General features: G+C 42.5%; 1 protein-coding gene across 8 annotated transcripts in view; it reads left to right on the top strand.

Annotated features, from left to right (window-relative positions):
• PIK3CG (phosphatidylinositol-4,5-bisphosphate 3-kinase catalytic subunit gamma) overlaps positions 1–21793 on the top strand; it is a 123821-nt gene extending 102028 nt beyond the window's left edge. For all 8 annotated transcript variants that reach the window (XM_073573583.1, XM_073573582.1, XM_073573576.1 and 5 more), the window contains 5 exons: positions 8482–8572; positions 12000–12130; positions 13480–13591; positions 14198–14355; positions 21321–21793. In XM_073573583.1, the coding sequence (XP_073429684.1) occupies positions 8482–8572; positions 12000–12130; positions 13480–13591; positions 14198–14355; positions 21321–21602 (774 nt within the window). In that variant the 3' untranslated portion in view covers positions 21603–21793. The remainder of the gene's footprint in view (positions 1–8481; positions 8573–11999; positions 12131–13479; positions 13592–14197; positions 14356–21320) is intronic.
• The last annotated feature ends 2604 nt before the right edge of the window (positions 21794–24397 follow it).

Here is a 24397-nt window from a genome sequence, read left to right as displayed (position 1 = left end):
GTCCACACTGCCAAAGTACCAATACCTGGTTTAAGACCAACTGTATCACTGTGTTTGATTGGCCAGCAAACTTGCCTGACCTTAACCCCATAGAGAATCTATGATGTATTGTCAAGAGGAAGACAAGAGACACCAGAACCAACAATGCAGACAAGCTGAAGACTGCTATCAAAGCAACCTGGGCTTCCATAACACCTCAGCAGTGCCACAGGTGGATCGCCTCCATGCCACGCCGCATTGATGCAGTAATTGATGGCAAAGGAGCCCCGACCAAGTCCTGAGTGCATTTACTGAACATACATTTCAGTAGGCCAACATTTCAGATTTTAAAATAATTTTTTCAAGCTGGTGTTATAAAGTATTCTAATTTACTGAGATAATGACTTTTGGGTATTCATTGGCTGTAAGCCATAATCATCAACATTAACAGAAATACACACTTGAAATAGATCATTCTGTTTGTAATGACTCTATATAATATATGAGTTTCAATTTTTGTATTGAAGAACTGAAAAAATTAACTTTTTGATGATATTCTAATTTTGTCCAGGCTCCGGGGCAGATGTTGCCTGGAGATACAGTGCCTTGCAAAAGTATTCAGCCCCCTGGAACTTTTCAACCTTTTCCCACATATCATGCTTCAAACATAAAGATACCAAATGTAAATTTTTGGTGAAGAATCAACAACAAGTGGGACACAATTGTGAAGTTGAACGAAATTTACTGGTTATTTTAAATTTTTGTGGAAATTCAAAAACTGAAAAGTGGGGCGTGCAATATTATTTGGCCCCTTTATCTTAATACTTTGTTGCGCCACCTTTTGCTGCGATTACAGCTGCAAGTTGCTTGGGGTATGTCTCTATCAGTTTTGTACATCAAGAGACTGAAATTCTTGCCCATTCTTCCTTGGCAAACAGCTCGAGCTCAGTGAGGTTGGACAGAGATCGTTTGTGAACAGCAGTTTTCAGCTCTTTCCATAGATTCTCGATTGGATTCAGGTCTGGACTGTGACTTGGCCGCTCTAACACCTGGATACGTTTATTTGTAAACCATTCCATTTTAGATTTTGCACCAGGCACTGTAACTCTTCCCCCAGTGCTTATTTTACATGAAGGAGGAGTTCCCAGTGTGTGATGTGTAATGGTTACTAGTGTGATGTGTAATGGTTTCCAGTGTGATGTGTGAGGGGTTGACTCACTCCACTGCTTCACATGGTAGACAAAGGAACAGTTCTGGTAGTAGTTCACCTGCTGGTTTATTGTAGACAGCATAAACCTTAGCAGGGTTCACAAAAATAAACAAAGCTTTTCTGGTATAAAGGTAAAACAAAGATAAAGTCTCTCAGAGTCCTTGTCCTACAGGCTTCACTGCAGTTAACACATACAATGTCCTTAGCTCCTATGGGAATCACATGGGAGTTCCACCTCTCTCCCAATACACCACACAGGCTGAACCACAGGTCCAGGTATATCATTACATGTACTAGTCACGTGATCATGACATCACTGCAGGTCCTCTCATACACCTGCAGGGAAAAGGAGTACGGTGAGCACCCTCGACCTGCACTGCGATCCTCACATAAAACCAGCCCATTGAACTGTGTACCAGCCTCTTAGCAGCTAGTGTGCTGGAAACACAAAAACACTCCGGTTTCACAACACTGACCGCTGCATGCACAGTGACACGTACTTCCCTTCCTCTACAAAGCCAGTGACTCTGTCACAATGGTTACCAGTGTGATGTGTAATGGTTACCAGTGTGATGTGTAGTGGCTACCTGTGTGATGTGTAGTGGTTACCTGTGTGATGTGTAGTGGTTACCAGTGTGATGGCCGCTCTCTGCTCTCCTGATCTCACTGCAGAGCTGTGTGACTATAAGGGCTCATACCCAAAATGATACATAGAAATATACATAGAAATATGTGAGTGAGATTTATAATCACTGCTTTGTGTGTGCAGTTTCCTGTGCATGTTTTTTTTACTAAATAAATGCCCCTATGTCTTTTAAAAAGCCGGCAATTCATCTGCTGTATACAGTAAAATCACAGCCTGACCCGACAAAATAGACTAGACAGAATACATATATAGAATAAATAGATATTAATATGTCAGTGACATATCTAATTACTACAGTACTTGTTTAGCTTACTGTACATGTATTTTTTTACATACTAAATTATTTTCTGAAAAAAATGGCATGGTATTCCCCAACATTTTATTAACCAGCAGAGGGAAAGTGGACTGCTGGGAGCAGATGTTTATAGCCAGGAAGGGGGTATTACCCATGAAGCTTCCCAGGCTATTAATATCAGCTCACATCTGTACACTTAGCCTTTACTGGTTATTAAAATAGGGGACCCTCCAAAAATATGACGTAGGGTCTTCCTATACTTAATAGCCAGCAAAGGCTAGGCAGACAGCTGCGGGGTTATATTAATAGCCTAGAAAGGGGCAGTGGATATTGTCTCCTTCCCAGACTGAAAGCATCAGCTCTCAGTGACCCCAGAAAAAGCTCATCCATAAGATTCGCCAATTCTGGCACTTAACCTCGCTCTTCCCACTTGCCCTGGTGCGGTGGCAAGTGGGGTGATAGTTGGGGGGGTTGATGTCACCTTTGTATTGTCAGGTGACATCAAGCCCAGAGGTTAGTAATGGAAAGGCGTGTATAAGTTTAGCACATGTTTTACATTTAGCTAAGTAAACAATGTGGGTTGTGTTACAGTTTATGAACGTATTTATATGGTATTGTGTCGAAGAATTGTAAGATACTGTGGTTGATTTTTTGGACGTATATTTGTATAGATTACATTTGGAAAGGCCGCATTTAAAATTACCGGTGACAGACAGCCAAGTATTATGAATGCGGATCATTTCACAAAATAGGCTAGGGGAGAGCATGTCTCCAATTGACCTGACCCGGCGTGCAGAATGTCTTACTCCGTGCATCAATTTATTGGTCAGTTAGTCATCTTGAAACAAAATGGTCAAGTTCTTAATGAAAATAGAAGCAATAACCTGATACTCAATGCTAATGGAAGTTTCAAACATAATGGTACCTGATTTGTTGCATGGTCGCAAGGATGTATTATTAATGAGATTGCACCGTGATTTAGAAGCCACTATATTTTGAGCCCGAGTTAAAGTAGTTTTATTGTATCCCCTTAGTAAGAGTCTTAGGTTGATGTTAGCACATTCCAATTCAAAGGAGAGGTCATCGGAGCAGGCACATTGAGCGCTGACGTACTCATCCATCGGTAAGTTTCACATGCTGCGGATGGCAGCTGGTGGCATGTAAAACGGAGTTGACACCCATAGGTTTTCTGTATAATGTCTTATTGATTGTATTGGTAACAGAACTGCCTGCAAGATAGACATCAAGAAAGGACATATATATATACCCAAGAAGGCTCGGTAAACCAAAAACTTAATGTGTCGTTGTTCAAAAAAGGAGAAAAATCAAAGCAATCAGATATACTGCAGTTGTTAGACCTAATGAATGGGAGGTCATTGATATATCTACTATCTAATATATACTTACCTTGTAATGTCTTCACATCCTGTTCCGTCCAGATGTGTCCAGATCCCTAAATTCCAAGCGGCGGAAGTTCACTGACCGCCATATTAGGACACCCAAGTGATGGGTGTCTCAATATGGAAATTGCTGGTGGTACCAGCGGAACACCGTCGCACCACCCAAACACACACTGTATACGCCGTACGCAACACACACACGCACTGTATATGTCGTACGCACCACACTCACACACACTCTGTATACACCGTACGCACCACACACACACACTGTATACGCCGTACGCACCACTCGCACACACTGTTAGTGGTGGACAGAGAGAGAGAGAGAGCAAACAAGGGGGAGAGCACATGGGGTACACAGGTCAAAGAAGAAATGACATGAGAGGAGAAGACAGCAGATGGGAAGAGAGAAAGCTCACAGGGGTGAGAGAGACAGAGCACAGGGGGAGACAGCTCAAACGGGACAGCACATGAGTGGAGAACACAGCACAGGAAGGAGAGAGACAGCAGACAAGGGGGATAGCACATGGGGTAGACAGGTCAAAGAAGAGAGCAAAGACGGGAGAAGTCAGCACATGGGGAAAGAGAGAGTGGATAGGTGGGTGAGCACATGGGTGGGAGAGATTCTCAATGCTGCAAAGTCTGCCCCCATCATGACATTACTGCCCTCCCTGTTATGAGCTCATTTTCTGCTCCACCAATTGAGAGTTCTCCTTCCGTTCTCCCTCTGGTGGTGACAGGAGGTAGTGAGGTTGGTTTAAGTGGTAGTGATCTGCCACCTGATGAGAAGGATAATGATTGGATCTCTGGAGTATCAGACTGGATATAAGACAGCCGACACCCTATCCTGGCACTGGTGATTCAGTCTGCTTCTCAGGTCTTGGACTTCAGCTCTCTTCCAGTCTTCTCAAGTTAAGTTTGTTTTTTGCTAATGTTCACACTTGTGCTTGTTGGTCAATTCAGTTTCTTGTGTGGTCAGCTTGCCCCTGCTGGGACCATGCTGAACTTCCACTCCTATTTATCTGTATTTGCCAATTTGCCTTTTTGTCCCTTATTAGATTGGCCTCTTTTTGCTCTGTTTCAGAATACTTCAGAGTGCTGATATAGTGGGAGAAGTCTAGTGACTTCAGGGTTAATTTTGCTATCAGACGTGTTGGACATTATTTTGGTAGGGTTTTTTGGCAGATTGCAGACAGTGGCTTTCCTTTCCTGTCCTTTCTAGTAAGTCGGGCCCCATTGTTTGCTCAGCCTATTTTCCTGCCTGTGTTTGTGTTTTCATCTTGCTTCACCGTCAATACATGTGTGGGGGCTGTCTTTTCCTTTGGGGTCTGCTTTGGGGCAGTTAGTTTTCCCTTTTCTTGCTTTAGGTTTATGTAGTCCTCCGGCGGTGACGAGGCGTCTAGGAACAACATAGGAACGCTCCACTGCTACTGTTAGTTGTGTGGTTAAGACCAGGGCTCTGCAATCTGCATAGTTACCAACCTCTCTGGTTTTCTGGGACTTAGCTTTTTGTTGTTCCTCCTCGATGACCCATTCATAACACCTCCCTATGCGATAGCATCGGACCTCCATCTTGTACTATATAATGTTGGAATGAAACTGATTGGTTGGTAGATATAGTCTCCTCCCAGGATGGGTGTCACTCTGTACCGGAAGTGGAGTGTGAAGTACCACGCATGGTAATATGGTCACACACCTCAATCCATCATTACCCTGAACTTTATTATTATATTGTTACCTCCCGTCTCCCGCACCCTTTCTGTTGAGAGATTTTAAGTGTTATTTTGTCTATATTTGTCAATATGCTAATAAATATTTAATTGTATTCAAGTCGTGTTTCTTAGTATAGGTGTTTCATGTTTAAAGGGTCACACAAAGACAACAAAAATTATAATTACATATGTTAAAGAAAAAATAATTGTTGAATGAGAAATTGGTATTGGTAAACAAAAAAGAAACAACATGTAAAGTAAAGTCAATAAATGATGTTGAATGGCCGCTATACTTGTATAGATGATAAGTCACAGCTTCCAGAGCCTGTTTATGAGGAGTGCTGGAATAAAGGGCTGCCACATCACTGGTCACCCAGTTGTGAGTAGGACCTCATTGCAATTTATCCATGATGGTTAGTAAATCTTTGGTGTCCTTAATATGGCTTAAAGTAGTTGACACCAGGGGTTGAAGTAGATTATCCAGCCACCGGGAGAGATTTTCTGTAGATCTGCATGAGAATCTGCCTTCAGAACTTATTGTAAATGAAAAGAGGCATTACCAGTGTGATGTGTGATGGCCGCTCTCTGCTCTTCTGATCTAACTGCAGAGCTGTGTGTGATTATACCTGACACATCTACAGGTCCCTCTCCAGGCTTCAGCTTCCATCTCACAGACAGAAAGGGTTACAATAGTGTTACAATACAGTAGAGCTGTGAGAATTGCAGCAAATTGTCTCTCCCCTCTGCAAATCTCTCCATTGGCTCCCAATTCCCCAACGAATCCAGTTCAAACTACTAACACTGACCTACAAAGCCATCCCCAACCTCTCCCCTCCCTATATCTCTGAACTAATCTCCCAATATCTTCCCTCACGCAATCTTCGATCGTCCCAAGACCTCCTACTCTCCTCCACACTTATTCGTTCCTCACACAACCGCCTCCAAGATTTCTCCCGAATATCCCCTTTCCTCTGGAATTCCATGCCTCAACACGTCCGATTATCCACCACCCTTGGATCCTTCAAACGGAACCAAAAAACCCATCTTTTCAGGAAAGCTTACAGCCTGCAATGACCATTCTGCCGCCTCACCACCGCATGAGCTGCCGTCTCATCACCACCAGAGCTGCTGCACCCCCGACCTTCTGTCTCTTCCCCACTATCCCGTAGAGTATAAGTCCGCAAGGACAGGGTCCTCACCCCTCTGTACCAGTCTGTCATTGTAAATTTGTTTACTGTTAACGATATCTATAACTTTGTATGTAACCCCTCTCATGTACAGCACCATGGAATTAATGGCGCTATATAAATAAACTAGCTGAAGAGCCCGGCGCTGCCCAGGCATAGTAACTAACTGTGGTTAGTTATAACAAATTATAATCATCCTCCATCCCATAGTCCCGTGCCCATATACTCGTCATACATATCCACCATCCCATAGGCCCGTGCCCATATACCCATCATACATATCCTCCATCCCATAGCAGTGCCCATATACCCATCACACATCCTCCATCCCATAGTCCCATGCCCATATACCCATCACACATCCTCCATCCCATAGTCCCGTGCCCATATACCCGTCATACATATCCGCCATCCCATAGTCCCGTGCCCATACATATCCGCCATCCCATAGTCCCGTGCCCATATACCCATCACACATCCTCCATCCCATAGTCCCATGCCCATATACCCATCACACATCCTCCATCCCATAGTCCCGTGCTCATATACCCATCATACATATCCGCCATCCCATAGTCCCGTGCCCATATACCCATCATGCATATCCTCCATCCCATAGTCGAGTGTCCATGTACCCATCATACATCCTTCATCTCATAGTCCCATGCCCATATACCCATCATACATATCCTCCATCCCATAGTCCCGTGCCTATATACCCATCATACATATCCTCCATCCCATAGTCCCGTGCTCATATACCCATCAAACATATCCGCCATCCCATAGTCCCGTGCCCATATACCCATCATGCATATCCTCCATCCCATAGTCGAATGTCCATATACCCATCATACATCCTTCATCTCATAGTCCCATGCCCATATACCCATCATACATATCCTCCATCCCATAGTCCCGTGCCCATATACCCGTCATACATATCCTCCATCCCATAGTCCCGTGCCCATATACCCATCATACATATCCGCCATCCCATAGTCCCGTGCCCATATACCCGTCATACATATCCTCCATCCCATAGTCCAGTGCCCATATACCTATCACACATCCTCCATCCCATAGTCAACCATTATGACATCTTAATGAACGGTGGCAGGGCTTGCAACCTATGATGACATCAGCGTCGCCATGGCAACCATTGTGACATCATGATGAGGGGCGGGGCTTGATACGCACACACTGTTTCCCCAGTATGCAAATAGGGGCATTATGACATCATAATGAGGGGCGGAGCTTGACGCGCACCACTTTTTCCCCAGTATGTAGATAGGGGCAAAATTGTTTGGTGAATTGGAACGCGCGGGGTTAAAATTTCGCCTCACAACATAGCTTAGGACGCTCTTGGGGTCCAGACGTGTGACTGTGCCAAATTTTCTGGCTGTAGCTGCGACGGTGCGGATGCCTATCCCGGACATACACACATACATGCATACATACATACACACTTTGAGTTTTATATAGTAGATAATAAGAATAATTTGTTTTGTAAGGATACAAAGTTCAGTTCTACCGTTCTGTGTTAGACACATGTCTAAAACTGGAAATCCTCCCTTTCATTTACAATAAGCTCTGGAGGCAGATTTTCATGTAGATCAGTGTCCGGACCATAGTCCTGAACAGCTCATTTTCATGTAAGAAAAACATGTATATATCTGGAATAAAATATCGGATTGCAGATATCAAGGTGTCACTTTATTCAGCTTCATATGACCTACATGCCCATATAGATGGCTTAGAAGGGTTGATCCCACTGACAGATTCCTTTTATCCATTCCACAAGCAGGTTTACTGAAAAAGTACTGTAAATGCCAGCTTTTGTATGTCTATTTGTGTAAGCAATTCTGCTTGTTTGGTTGTTTCTATGATTTCCCCTTAACAATTTGTGATCTTTAGTGTCCCAGAGATTAGAAACTCACCAGTCAAACATTAATGGTGCATTATTTTGATAAAGAAAAATATTTATATTGGGAAACCCATGTAATAGGGGTAAGAACATTCATTAACTGTACTGTTCATTTTCTTCAGATACTCCGGATTATGGAGTCTATTTGGGAAGGTGAATCATTAGACCTTTGCCTGTTACCCTATGGCTGTATTTCTACCGGCAACAAGATAGGTAAGTGATGAGGCATGATCAGTAAATCCGTTCTGTGATAGATGTTCTACCTTCTTATATAATAACTGGATAATATTGTGCTTAGGTGGCTGCTTATTCACAAAGTAGGGACAGTGGCTTACCACAAAGCAGCATGCCACTTTAAAGCCTGTAGTCAGGAGGACCGAACCTGTAGTCAGGAGGACTGAATGGATCCACCGCTATCTGTCACAATAATTCCTGTATTAATGTTTGTGCAGGCTATTTCATGCTTTAAAAAGTTGTCATGCATAGTTCTATTGATTAGACATGTGGATCATGTTCTGTGCAGAACAAAGCCCACCTTTGTCTCCTCCTACTACTTCTGCTCCAGGTCAAGGCAGCCGCCTGCTCTGGAGGACTGCCCAAGGTGTGAGGCTTGATCAGTCTCCCATATGTCACTGCTTGTGTGACTGAGCTCCAAGACAACTGGGAGGTAGAGAGGGAGGTCAGAACGTTTCTGCTCCGCAACAATTTGGACCCTAACAATCGTTCACAAATGAGAACAAGTTCCTGACCACAAGAATGGTGATGTTTTGCTGACTGTATCGACAATGTTGGGAGAGTCGGATTTGGCACAAACCTCCTTCCCTAATACTGGGGAAATTCTGATGTATTCTCAAAATGAGTGTCAGTGAAGTAGCGCTGGACAGTGTGTGTATAGATGAGGGGAATCATGTGTTCATCGACAAGGTTAGCAGCAATGAGAAAGTGTCAGGCTGACAGTGCTCTCCTATTGATAATGGCAGATGACACTTGAGATGCCTCTTTACTTTCGTAGGGGATAGAGCTCATTGGTTATGGTAAGGTCAGATGTGGCATTCTTGTTGCAACTGTGATAAATTTGCGACGCAAATAAGAGTTGATGGTGGTTCTTGACTGCAGAACGGCTTAGTCAGGAAGGCCACACCTAGCTTTTTCCTCAAGGACTAATCATATTGGTTACATTTTGCCATCTTACGCACATAATATTGTAGTAAACACTTATCCTCCACTGAAAAAATGAGTGTACTCCTGATCTTGACTGTGTGATTAGATGTCTGTATGTACCACTTCTATTTATCTTCTTGTGCTGATGGTGTGGTTTATATATTGTCACGGGGATACCATGTCAGAGAGGGGCCAGAAGATCGCGGCATATGGTTACACAGACTCCTGCACTGATTAGAACTGCTTCACCATCCTATTAAACAGTCCAGGTTTTTTCTTGCTCTGTCATTGAAAGGGTTAATAAGTTAAGTTGATTTTCTGGAGCTCTCCATCCTGAATTGTCTCAGCTATTCTATGTTGGCCACTCCCCCGGTGTACAGTATATGCTAGCCACTGGCAGTTGGGATCTGCCAGTGATAGTTCACACTTCCTGGTTTGGTGTTGAAGGAGAAGTTCAGTGTTTGGAATAGTCAGTTTGAGAGTTGTTCAGGAGATTTCTGCCTGGTGTTGTTTGCAAGTTTTCCTCATCCTCTCCCATTTAATTTCTCCTTCCTATTTCTCCCGTTTCCCACTCTGTTGTTTTGTGAATGTAGTTTTCTTTTATCCCTGTCTGTCTACCCCTGTCAGTCTGGTTAGTGTAATCCTATATACTTCGGCCTCACACCTCCCTGGCTGGGGGAGGGAACAGATAACGGTTAAGTTAGGAATATAGCAAGGTAGGACACCCCGGCATCTCCACCTTCTGTGGTAATCCGGGAGACAGGGATAGCCTAGAGAGCCCCATAGTTCGAGGGATCAGGTAGGTGCCCACAGTCCCTAGACCACAGGATGATAGGATAGGATCGGACTTCTGGAAAATTGCAATTACCGGTATTGTGAAAATGTTGTAACAATTTTACTTTTTCAACCTAATGCCCATTTTCTTTGATGCTTATGGAAACTGTGAATAGACCAAGTAAGGTACATCTACATCGAAATTAGTTTGGCAAGAGAATGTACTCAACAGACCAACAGGTTTTTGATGAACATTTTTAGAATTCTGTCTGCTGTATAGATAACAAATTATCCAGTTCTCTTTATGTATTTTATCATGTTTTCGCGGGTTTCCCCCGGGTTCTCCGGTTTCCTCCCACACTCCAAATACATACTAATATGGAATCTAGATTGTGAGCCCCATCAGGTACAGTGCCAATAATGTCTGTAAAGCGCTGCGGAATTAATGGCGCTATATAAAGGAGTAAAATAAATAAATATTTTCATTTTGCCATCCTGCTGCCTGATAAAAGCTGAAAGGGAATCTGTCAGCAGATTTTTGCTACTCCATTTGAGAGCAGCAAATGTAGGAGCAGAGACCCTGATTCCCAGCGACGTATCACTTAGGTCTTGTGCACACAAACGCAGTTTTAAAAAACGGATTACATTCAGTCCAATGTTATTCAGTGAGGCAGTAAGGATGAACGATTTTTTTCACTAACTGAATCTGTGCGTGAAAAAAAAAAAATCCCAGCATGCACTAGTCTCTTCCATGTGAAAAATGTCACAACACATATGTGATGGAGGGAGAGGCATTCTTGGTAGTTGTGCATGCCAGGCACAACGCTGATGCTAAGCGGTGAATGACGGTGGTCCTGGAGCGCTGCAGCCCTTTCTGCCCGCTCCTTCTGTCCTGCTGATACAGTTAAAAAACAATGAAAGTTGGTCGATGAAAATCTACCGGGCACCATACTTGATAAAGGAGACGGATCGTCCCTGAAATGCTGTGTGTGTTGAATAAATCGACTTTTCTGATATGATCTGGTTGCTGATTCAGAGTGTGGCGCCCCATGGATTTCCACCGCCCACCTTTCATTGTTGTTCACTGGATGCCATATGGAGGCACAGGATAGCACCCGATGTTCCCCAATATATTTCAATTCTGTAACATAACTGTAGCTGGTCTTATAAATGATTAAAAGCTGCTGCTGTAAAAAAACATATTACACACGGATGACAAGTGAGAAAAAAAACATCTCACTTTTCTTTATAAAACTCAGACGATTTTCTTATACGGTCGAGTGGACCTACCCTTACTGAGATGTTTGCTGCAGTTTTAATAAAATCCCTATTTTATGTGCTGCAAATTTACCTTTTCTCTGAATGCTGAGCTGTGTATAACCATGCCCCCACTTCTGATTGGCAGCTTTCTGCCTATGCACAGTGTACATAGAAAACTGACAATCAGTGGTGGAGATGGGGTTATACAGACATGAATATGGAGGACTAAATGGCAGTAGGTTTATTAGTCCTGTAGTGATAATCTCTTGCTGATAAAACAATGATTTTATAAAAAAAAACTACAACAAACAGCCCAGTAAGTGATACATCTCTAGAATCAGGATCTCTGCCCTTACATTATGCTGCTCTCAGATTAGGTGGCAGATTCCCTTTAATTCCTGTACAGATCAATGATGTTTGTCCTCTAAATCTGCTCCCCTTTTAGGAATGATTGAAATTGTCAAAGATGCGACGACCATCGCTCAGATACAGCAGAGTACAGTGGGAAACACTGGTGCATTTAAAGATGAAGTTCTAAGTCAGTGGCTAAAGGAGAAATGTCCCCTTGAAGATAAGGTATATTGTTATAACGGTTCTGTAATCCTAATGTTTGTGTGTTATGTCTGTATATTGAAATGGTTGAGACAAGATTGTAATCGTAGTTGTAAATTATTTATGGTAAGTCATTATCAACATCCATGATAAGGCTCCACAGTCTTTACGCCACATTTAGCAATTCTACATCAACAAATAAAAATGAACAAACAAACATAAAAGGGAAAAACGGAATGCATGAGGCTAGCGACTAAAGATACATATTAAGAATAGCATGTTGTACAAATTGTAAGAATGAAGGTGGCAATAACTGTGTTCAACAAAAGTAATGGCTTGCAAAACTTATATGGAAAATATGGAAATAGCAAACTTGGAGTCATGCACCCTCCGCTCCCGGTGCCAGCATCGGAGAATCTTGCAAGCTGTGAGGGTTCACAAGTCTACAGTCATGTAGAGTGACTGCAGACTTGAGCCCCAAGCCTGGACAAATCCTTTAAGGGAACCTGTCACATGATTTGTGCTGAATGAACCACAGGCGCCGTGAGTTAGATACTGGCTCCTACATTACAAACATCTTTGGTTTACCGTGAAAACCTGTGGCATTACAGAAACCAACACACAGTGGGGTAAATAAGTATTTGATCCCTTGCTATTTTTGTAAGTTCGCCCACTGACAAAGACATGAACAGTCTATAATTTTTAAGGGTAGGGTAATTTTAACATTGAGAGAGAGAATATGAAAAATAAAATCCAAAAAATCACATTGTATAAATTATATAAATGTATTTGCATTTTTCAGTGAGAAATAAGTATTTGATCCCTCTGGCAAACAAGACTTAATACTTGGTGGCAAAACCCTTGTTGGCAAGCACAGCAGTCAGACATTTTTTGCAGTTGATGAGGTTTGTGCATATGTCAGCAGGAATTTTGGTCCACTCCTCTTTTGCAGATCATCTCTAAATCAGTAAGATTTTGAGGCTGTCGCTTGGTAACAGTCATTTGACCTCATGTATGTGATTTGCATATTTGCAGTCCAGTGCATACTAGACATGCTCAGCTTCTCTCCATGGAAGTGAATCAAGAGAAGCCTGACATGTCTCGTTAGCATTTGAATGCAAGTATGCAAATCACATGTGGTCACAAGACTGCCCACTCTCACCTCCAGTACAGGGGATTGTGTCAGCATGTGCCCCACACACTGTCAGGATTCAGCAGTCACATACATCCCTTTAATTGCTTTTATTTCCCAGAATCGTTTTGACACAAGATACTAGCTTTCTAAAAGCACTTTAGATAAAGCGGATCATTGAGTGAAGCTGTGCGCTCCTGTTGTGTCGCTGACCTAACACTACCCCTTCACTTCCTAATAGCTGAATGCGGCAGTGGAGAGGTTTGTTTTTTCCTGTGCCGGATACTGTGTAGCTACTTTTGTGCTTGGAATTGGGGACAGACACAATGACAATATCATGGTAACTGAAACAGGTAAGATCACAGCTCGCACATCATTTATTTTCTGGTATTTTGTGCTGGAGTTTAAGCAGGTTTTAAAAATAAAAATGACAAATATAATAGACCACATACACACTTTGTATTTTTTAAGTGAACATGAACTGGATGTGTCATTTTTTTTTTCTTCCAACACTGAATTGCTTTAAATATTTAATCTCCACTAAAATATTTAGCAACTCATAATGGCTTAGTGGAATGGGAAATGTAAATGGATTAGAGTTAAGCCCAGAGTGTTCTCTATTCACATCCCCTAAATATCATTATGAAATTTACTGGTGTAAACCAGAACATTATTCTAGAAACATCAGTCTGGTACTGTAAGTGATATGTAGTGGGTATGTATCTGCAGCACTCAATCAATCTATGTAGCTAGATCTATATATATCTGTGTAAAAGCACAGAAAATCCCCCATTCACATTAGATGGGTGTTGGCTGACCTGTTTCCGCCAATCGATCGGCCGACAGCTATCACGGCTGGCTGTCCCATACACACGGCCGATACTAGTCTAATGTGTATGGGGGGCTTAAGGATACATGAAAGTAAATGTTCTTACTTGTTCCATCTTTTTTGATCTTAGGTAATTTATTCCACATTGATTTCGGGCACATCCTTGGCAACTATAAAAGCTTTCTGGGCATTAACAAGGAAAGGGTACCATTTGTTCTAACACCAGATTTTTTACATGTGATGGGAACCTCAGGAAAGAAGACAAGTGAATACTTTCTGAAATTCCAGGTATATTTATATTGTATGTCATATCTTCAGTCTGAACACGCATTGAGTTCAGTACATTGTGACACAAGCCAATGATAAGCAATTATGAAACAATACGGCATTTATGTCTTCTGGTACAAAAACACAGTTTTGTTCAGTTTTATTTTGATTAATATGTGCACTTATTCATCTAACCTTTTATAGAGACACCGTATTTTAGAAATGCTTTTATAAAGCATGTGGTTTCCCTAATTTTGCCATCACATGCTAGATGATAGAGCGGAGATGCTTGCATTCAAATGCTGTTGGCTTGAGCTAGACTCTCAGGCAACATAATGTAAGAAAGTATTTCTGTAGAGGAAAATTAAGTTACAGAAGTTGTCCGATACCTGTAATGGCTTTTATAAATAGCTATCTTTATGCCCCAATCACGGATGTAATTTATTTTATTATGAAATGCCCTACTATTCTCTCTATCCTGCTATTCCCTATATGTGTTTTTTACTTTATTTCCTGTGATGTTTCTTTTGAGTAGAGTCTCAAATGGTCCTGCAGTTACTTCTCCATAGCTTCTACTACCTCCAGGGAAAGCACGTTATCAGGAACTAAGAACTGCGTGACAGGAAAAGAAAAAAAAGACTTTCTGCTAACTCAGCACAAAGAATATATACATTTCCAATCGTATTACATACAGTACTCTATAATAGTGTATTGCAACCATACTGTGGCCCGGGCAGTATATAGGTAGTGTTTGGCTAATTATATGCAGTGCATAGCCATCAATTTCCCCATTTAGAAGAATTTTGATGAACATCATAGGTGGTAAAAGAGTAAATGTGAATCTCTATATATAACACTATCTTACAAAACCACCATAGTATGGATATAGTATGGACAACTGCATGGAAGAACCAATAAATCTAAAGAAGCAGGCAGTCATGAAGTCCAAAATGTAACATCATCTTTATTAAACATAAATATAAAAAAATATAAAAGAATCCCACAGACAGACGGACATACAGGGCTAAAAAGATGGTACCTGATGACTCCAGCATCAAAACAACTTGCCCAAGGCGGGTATGTACATAAGAGTCACAGCGTCCACAGTAAAGAAAATACAGTATATCACACTACATAGTAAGATTGTACTCTAACAATAATATTAATCTTGCTCAAATATCCTAAGAGTTACGTAACAGTGTATGAGTAGTACCTTATGTAGAGTGAATCGCTCTCCAGGACAGACCCGCCCACCTATTTCCCCATTGTATTAATTATATTTTACACCCGCCACTGCAGTGATGCCTATAAAGTTGTGTTAGCCCAAAATCTCCATCCACTATGTAATGGGCAAAATATGACCCAGAGCATATAGTTGTTGTGTAACAGGGTGCTTGCTCATCTAGTTCATAACAAGCTGTGCTGTACCTTACGCCAGAACCTTAGGCTATGTTCACACGTTGCGTTTTTGCAGTGTGTTTTGATTCGTTTTTCTTTTTATGCAAATTTTTAGCTGCGTTTCACAGTGCCAGCAAAGTCTGAGATTTCAGAAATCTCATGTAAACACCTTGTTTTTTTCCTGATTGTTCTGCCAAAGATCTGCGTTTTGGCAAAATGCAGCATGTCACTTTTTTCAGTGTTTTTTCAGTATTTTTCACCTATTGAAAGCAATGAGTAGTGCAAAAAAACGGTGAAAAAAAACACAGGTATCGGGTTTTGCTTTTGGTGCCAAAACCTGATGAAGTTGAATCAGATTTTTTTTATACACAAAACTTTATCAGCATGCACAAGACAAATGTACCCTGACAAAAAAGCACCAAAAACACAGCTAAACCTGCTGTTTTGATGTTGCTTCTTTACTGCCAAGGGAGCAGATTATGAGTGTGGAGAAAAATGCATCAAAAACACAACGTGTGAACATAGCCTTTCTCAAGTTCCAAATTGGAGTAGGATTCATGGCAATGTTCATACAAAGGCTTATACCACTTTTCAGACACATCTTATTCCTCTTAGTGAATTAGGCCCCTTTCACGTTGGCAAGTCACCTTATCAAGGCCGGTGTTGTTCACGCCAGTCGTGTTGAATCAGGGCCTATGAGACTAAAAAAGCCATAGTGGCTACTGTGAAATTTGCAAGATTACAAATTATCTTTTCTTTTCTTTATTAGGAAACATACAGTATATAATCAAGGAATATGGCAATAAATGTTGATTAAAGTGTGTACATATTATGACAAACCAATACAGATCCTTATCATTGGTCTAGTAGCCAAAAGCACAGTTTTTAAGACAAATATATAAAGCCACCTAAAAACTGGTATCAGTGCTACAAGAATCACCCACAGTGCAATGATGCAATATTTCTAGTAGTAGCAAATCATTCAAACAATTCCATAACAAAGCAAAGAGAGAGAGAGAGATTTAGTCAGCAATTGTGCAAGACCACAACTATGTGAGTCAAAATGAGAAAACAAATCCAGAAAATTACCTTGTCTGATTTGGCAAGATTCATTTTGCAAATTATGGTGGAAAATAAGTATTTGGTCACCTAAAAACATGCAAGATTTCTGGCTTTCACAGACCTGTAACTTCTTTAAGAGGCTCCTCTGTTCTCCACTCATTACCTGTAGTAATGGCATCTTTTTGAACTTGTTATCAGTATAAAAGACCAGAGGCGTATCTAGGCTTTCTGGCACCCGGGGCAAGGATTTGGTTCGGCGCCCCCCCCCCCCCCCAAAAGTACATATGTGACTTGCACACTTAGCCATGTAGCCACGAGCTGCTCTCCCTAATCCTCTCAATGTTCAGTAAAAAACTGAAAGCAGGATGAGAAGCTCGTTGTCACAGGACCATAACTATGAAAATCGCACATGAGTGAAGTGTCCGTGTGATGACTACTGGAACCTGCAGAGCTGAGTCCTGACATTGCAGCTTCTGAATTCTCACAACGAATGCACTACACACATTTAGGATTCTCCCTTGCCGATGTACAGTCATGTCAGCACAAGTATGTGATTTGTATAATTCTGGCCACATTCCGACTAGACGTGCCCGGCCTCGCTCTGTTCATTATCATTGAGTGAGGCCACACATGTCTAGTCAGCATGTGACCGCATGTATGTAAATTACCGGCATGACAGAATCCTGACAGCGTTCAGTGAGCACTGTGAGAATTCAGAAGTCTGCCGTCACATAGAATGACTGCAGACTCCGTACAAACCTGGACAACCCCTTTAATGTTCCTAACAAATAAAAACATGAGAATTAGTATCACTAATAATATTTACATCCAGGTACCTTATATATGACGTCGTCTCTGCAGTCATTCTCCTTTTCTTCTTCTTGTCCCGACCCCATGATGAGTTTTCTCATCCACATCTCGTCTCAGCAGACATCCATCTTCTCCGGTCTTCTGCAGCAACTCTCCACACGATGCCCTTAAAGATAGAAGTGTCATTATAATGCTCCTGAATAAAAATGTCTGCAATATACTGTCGCCTCACGCTATTCCCCTCCCTCCTCACACTGTCTCCTCTAACATCCCACCTGTTCACTATACTGTCTCCTCATATATTTACCCCCTCACTCTCTATACTGTCTGCTCACACATACCCGACTCCCCATACTGTGTCTGCACACATGCCATCACCCTCACTCCCCATACTGTGCCCACATACATTCACCCGTTCGCACCCCTTACTGTCTGTACCCATCCCCCATACTGCTTCCTCATATATGCCCTCATACATACTCTTCATTTTGTGTCCTCAAATCTCCCCACACACATTAAATACCATCCCCACTCCAAATCCCCCCATCCCAAATCCACCACACACATTAAGTACCCCCCATCCCCACTCCAAATCCCCCCACACATTAAGTATCCCCCATCCCCACTCAATAATCCCTCGTCCCTACTCCCAAATCCCCCCACTCATTAACCCCCATCCCCACTCATTAACCCCCATCCCCACTCATTAACCCCATCTCCACTCATTAACCCCCATACATTAACCCCCCTACACATTAACCCCCATCTCCACTCACTAAACCCCCCATCTCCACTCATTAACCCCCCCACTTATTAACCCCCGTCCCCACATTAACCCCCATCTCCACTCATTAACCCCCATCTTCACTCATTAACCCCCCACTCATTAACCCCCAACACTTTAACCTCCATCTCCACTCATTAACCCCCATCCCCACATTAACCCCATCTCCACTCAATAACCCCCATACATTAACCCCCCTACACATTAACCCCCATCTCCACTCACTAAACCCCCCATCTCCACTCATTAACCCCCCACTTATTAACCCCCATCCCCACATTAACCCCCATCTCCACTCATTAACCCCCATCTTCACTCATTAACCCCCCACTCATTAACCCCCATCCCCACATTAACCCCAACACTTTAACCCCCATCTCCACTCATTAACCCCCATCCCCACATTAACCCCATCTCCACTCAATAACCCCCCACTCATTAACACCCATCCCCACATTAAACCCCATCTCCACACTTTAACCCCCACTCATTAACCCCCCCGACTCATTAACACCCCCCCATCTCCCATCTTCGGTGGTTCTTCAGCTCCACAGAGGAGCACACTTACCACCAGCGTTTGCTCTGGGCGCCGGGGAGTGATGTCAGCAGCGTGATCACATGACATGATCACGCTGCTGACGTCGCTCTGACCCGGCGGTCAGAGCTTCAATTGTACAGGCGTCTGTATAGACGCCAGTACAATTGCTGTCTGGGAGCTGGCGCAGCCTCCTTCTCTGTGCCGGCTGTCAGCTTGACAGCCGTCACAGAGAACAGCCGACTCACAGGATGGGGAGCGGCAGAACGCAGCCGCCGGGGGGAGACACTGCGGACCGCTGCATTAGGCGGCCCGACTGCGCCCCCCTGCTGGCTGCGCCCGGGGCAACTGCCCCGGCTGCCCCCCCCTGGATACGCCTCTGTAAAAGACACCTGTCCACAACCTCAAACAGTCACACTACAAACTCCACTATGGTGAAGACCAAAGAGCTGTCAAAGGACACCAGGAAAAAAATTGTAGCCCTGCATCAAGCTGGGAAGACTGAATCTGCAATGGGCAAGCAGCTTGGTGTGATGAAATCAACTGTGGGAGCAATAATAAGAAAATGGAAGACATACAAGACCACTGATAATCTCCCTCGATCTGAGGCTCCGCGCAAGATCTCACCTCGTGGGGTCACATAATAAGAACGGTGAGCAAAAATCCCAGAACCACACAGGGGGACCTAGTGAATGACCTGCATAGAGCTGGGACCACCGTAACAAAGGCTAGTATCAGTAACACATTACGCCACCAGGGTCTCAGATCCTGCAGTGCCAAATGTGTCCCCCTGCTTAAGCCAGTACATGTCCAGGCCAGTCTGAAGTTTGCTAGAGAGCATTTGGATCATCCAGAAGAGTAATGGGAGAATGTCATATGGTCTAATGAAACCAAAGTACAACTGTTTGGTAGGGTTGGAGAAAGGAGTGTATATGAAACATAACGAGATGCGCAAGTATGAAGGGATTTGGGGACCATGGCTAGATTCTCCAGGATTACCATCTGATCAGCTGATTAATGATAGAATTTTTCTACGGTAGCAACTTTTAGTGGTAACATCATATTAATGCTCAAACGTGATGGAATATGGGAGTGTATGGACATAGAGACGAGATTCTCTGGTAAGGTGTTGGGAGTTGGGAAGGGGGGATGGAAGGGAGGGTAAATTGGTTACATGGAAAAGGTATAACCTAATAATTCTGTATGGATTTGATATATATGTTGCATCTGATATGTGCCCTCTGCATTGGAAAGTGTATGTAACCATGGTTTGTTTTTCAATAAAAAAAGATCTGATTTAAAAAAAAGAACTGTTTGGTAGAAACAAAACTCGTCATGTTTGGAGGAGACAGAATGCTGAGTTGTATCCAAAGAACACCATACCTACTGTGAAGCATGGGAGTAGCAACATCATGCTTTGGGGCTGTTTCTCTGCAAAGGGACCAGGATGACTGATCCATGTACATGAAATAATGATTGGGGCCATTTATCGTGAGATTTTGAGTGCAAACCTTCTTCCATCAGCAAAGTCATTGAAGATGAAACGTGGATGGGTCTTTCAGCATGGTAATGATCCCAAGCACACTGCCAGAGCAACAAAGGCATGGCTTCGTAAGAAGCATATGAAGGTTCCGGAGTGGCCTAGCCAGTCTCCAGAGAACAACACCATAGAAAACCCTTGGAGGGATTTGAAAGTCTGTGTTGCCCAGTGACAGGCCCAAAACATCTCTAGAGGAGATCTCCATGGAGGAATGGGCCAACATACCACCAACAGTGTGTGCCAACCTTGTGAAGACTTACAGAAAACGTTTGACTTTTTTTAGATTAACTTTAGTTAACGACCAAATACTTATTTTCCACCATAATTTGCAAAATAAATCTTGCCAAATCCGACAAGGTGATTTTCTGAATTTGTTTTCTCATCTTGACTCTCATAGTTGTGACCTACCTATGATGTCAACTACAGGCCTCTCTCATCTTTTTAAGTGGGAGAACTTGCACAATTGGTGGCTGACTAAATACTTTTTTCCCCACTGTGTGTGTGTGTGTGTGTGTGTGTGTGTGTGTGTGTGTGTGTGTGTGTGTGTATATATATATTATTATTATTATATATATATATATTTTTTCTTTTTCTTTTTTTTTTTTTTTAAATACATGTAACATAAAACAATAGGTATTGTATTCCATTTAATGTAATTTAAGGCATATACAGTGGTTTTTCAAGCTAAATTGCGCCTACATTGTGGTGTATTTGGCTTAGTAAATCTCCTCCACAGTTTTTTTTTTATTTAATTGAGATTTTGGCACATTCACATGTCTTGGAGAAAACTTTAAGTATAACATAATGCAGTTGTGTGAATTGTTATGCTAACTGAATGTATACCTTTTTATTCCCAGGATGTATGTGTAAAAGCCTATTTAGCTCTGCGCCATCATACAAACCTTATGATCATCCTGTTCTCCATGATGCTTATGACAGGCATGCCTCAGTTAACAAGTAAAGAAGACATTGAGTACATTCGAGAGTCATTGACTGTTGGAAAAAATGAAGACAATGCTAAAAAACATTTTCTTGACCAAATTGAGGTTTGCAGGGATAAAGGCTGGACTGTGCAGTTCAACTGGTTCCTTCATCTCGTTCTAGGTATTAAACAAGGGGTCGAGAAGCATTCTGCTTAAATTAACCTTCTAATGATGATAATGTGTGTATTAAAGATTTGCCATTCCTGACCCAAAGCAGCATTAGCTCACAATAACCATTTCATAATTGTGCTGATCAATCAATGCTTTACGTTAATCTATTTCTTGACAGTTCTACAAAATCAAATAATTGTATGCTTACTTTAATAAAAACAAGCACTTTCCAAAGAGCTTCCCTATTTTCTTACCTATAATGATACATTCTCATGGTATGGCTAAAAGCAGTTTGGCGGTTCAATGGATAGTCACATGATGATCGCTCAAATTCTAACATTGTGTATATTACACACTTTTAGTAATCCACTAGCTGCAGTACCTGCCAAAATTTTACTCCAGGCTGGGCACCTGAGGTTTAGTTGCAAATCCACAAGGGCATCAGGGTCGGACATATCAATGATGCAACCTGTGGAGCTGGACAGGGGCACAAGAGGTAAGGGGGATCACTACCAACTGCAAAACAGGTGAAATTATACATTATGATGGGCTATTGAACTGCAAAATGCCCATATATTGTTGACCAGGGGCCCATTTTATGTTGCATTTAATTTTGACAGATATAAAAAATCTTCATCTTGAAATGGACACGCAACATTAATGTTTTTTGACATCCAAGTGGGTGTTGTCAGACAGTTTTCAATAGGGGAGTGTACTTCTGCTTCCTGTATGATGCTGGCCAATCATAAGCAAGCGGCAACATTCAAAGGAAAGAAGAACAGGTCCCCACTATGTATTACAGCACATTTCTCAGTGTGTGAGATCCAATTGCACTTTTGTCTGCTGTGATAAGGGAAATTTGTAATCCCCCTGTAGTGACATTGGCTGTCATTACATTTTACACAGGAGTAATCTTCTTGTTCTGGACTACTCCTGTGTGAGATGTAATAATACCCTGCTTTGATGTCACTTCTTATAATTTGATTATAAGATGAGCACAACATTTATAAGGGCGATTACTGACACATCTTTGGACAGGCAGTGTGGGGCAGGTACAGTACACTTACCACACTAGGAGAGCATATATACAGTGGTGAAAAAAAGTATTCAGCCAGCCACCAATTCTGCAAGTTCTCCAACTTAAAAAGATCAGAGAGGCCTGTAATTGACATTATAGGTAGACCACAACTATGAGAGTGAAAATGAGAAAACCAATCCAGAAAATCACCTTGTCTAATTTGGCAAGATTTATTTTGCAAATTATGGTGAAAATAAGTATTTGGTCACCTAAAAACATGCAAGATTTCTGGCTCTCACAGACCTGTAACTTCTTCTTTAAGAGGCTCCTCTGTCCTCCACTCATTACCTGTAGTAATGGCACCTGTTTGAACTTATCAGTATAAAAGACACCTGTCCACAACCTCAAACAGAGTACCAGTACAGTTTGTAAGATAGATGGGTTTGTAATATAACACGGCTAAACTAAGCTGCACTGCCCCTCCCCCCACTCTGACACAAGCAGGGGATCAGGGCTGTTTCATTACATTTTACACACTGACAATCCTACTCTAAACTATGGTGGATGTGTTCTTTGTTTCGCTGTGTTGCTGCTTGATTATTATTGGTCAGCATCATAAAGGGAGAAGAAGCACATGTCACCAGTGAAAACCAGTGTCCAATTGAACATGGAAAATTAGGTGAAAGGACCTTTTTAACTAATTAACTTTACATCAGACATGCTAATCTGTGCAGTCTTAATCACATAGTAGGTGCATATCATCCGTGATGTAATTGCAATATGTTAACCATATATTGTTCTTTTTAGTTAGAAACACTTTCTAAACACAAAGTAATACGAGCTGCTCCTTTTCTATCTATGCTTCCTTCGAGATTCAAAGGCAGAATTTTGCTAATGCCAAAATTATCCTATGCCAGTGAAAGAGTTGAAAATCTTAAGGTAGTTACATTAAAGTGGTTATCCGGTCTAAAAAGAAAATTCTGCAGTCACTCTGTGCTCTGCGTGGATTTGCTAGTTTATGAGCCAGGAACGACGGTAATGTATGCAATAGTCATATTCCCGGCCAGAGGCCATCTAGTGGGTGCAGCCTCGCTCTATACACTTGTATAGATGTCCGTGCCCACTGGATGGCCACTCCACTAGACAGGGCGTGGCCTCACTCAGTACAAGTGTATGGAGTGAGATCGTGCCCACTAGTCAGTTTTTGCCCGGAGTATCCATAACGCATACATCACCACCTTTACTGGCTCCGAAACCGGCAAAACCTTGCAGCGCGCAGTGCGTGCACTGGGGGCATTCATGAGTCTGTAGTCATACAGAGTGACTGCAGATTTAACAATTTAGACTGGACAACCTCTTTAAGATCTAGGCTACAATGCAACTTTTTGTAGCACTACTGGTTGATTTAACCCCTTTGCTACATTAGACGTACTATTCCGTCCATGTGACCTGGGACCTAAGTCCCAAGGACGGAAGAGTACGTCTAGCGCGATCAGCTGCGCTCACGGGGGGAGCGCAGCTGATCGCGGCCTGTGTCAGCTGATTATCACAGCTGACACCCGGCACTATGTGTCAGGGGCGGTCATGGACCGCCCCCGACACGTTAACCCCTGGCACACTGTGATCAAACACGATCGCAGTGTACCGGGGGTTTAGGGAAGCATCGGCTTCCCTGAGACCCCCAGAGCAGCGCGATGTGCAGCGCTGCTGCGGAGCTCTCCATCCCTGCAGGTCCCCAAATCCAAAATGGCGACGGGGACCTTCAGGGGCCTGCAGGGAGGCGGCTTCCTCATGCCTGCAAAGCGCCGGAATGAGGAAGCCT

Source organism: Dendrobates tinctorius, unplaced genomic scaffold, assembly GCF_039654945.1.
Source record: "Dendrobates tinctorius isolate UK_male_01 unplaced genomic scaffold, ASM3965494v1 ptg000035l, whole genome shotgun sequence".
Lineage (NCBI taxonomy): Eukaryota > Metazoa > Chordata > Amphibia > Anura > Dendrobatidae > Dendrobates > Dendrobates tinctorius.
Note: the sequence above shows the minus strand (reverse complement) of the source record. Positions and strands in the feature narration are given on the sequence as shown.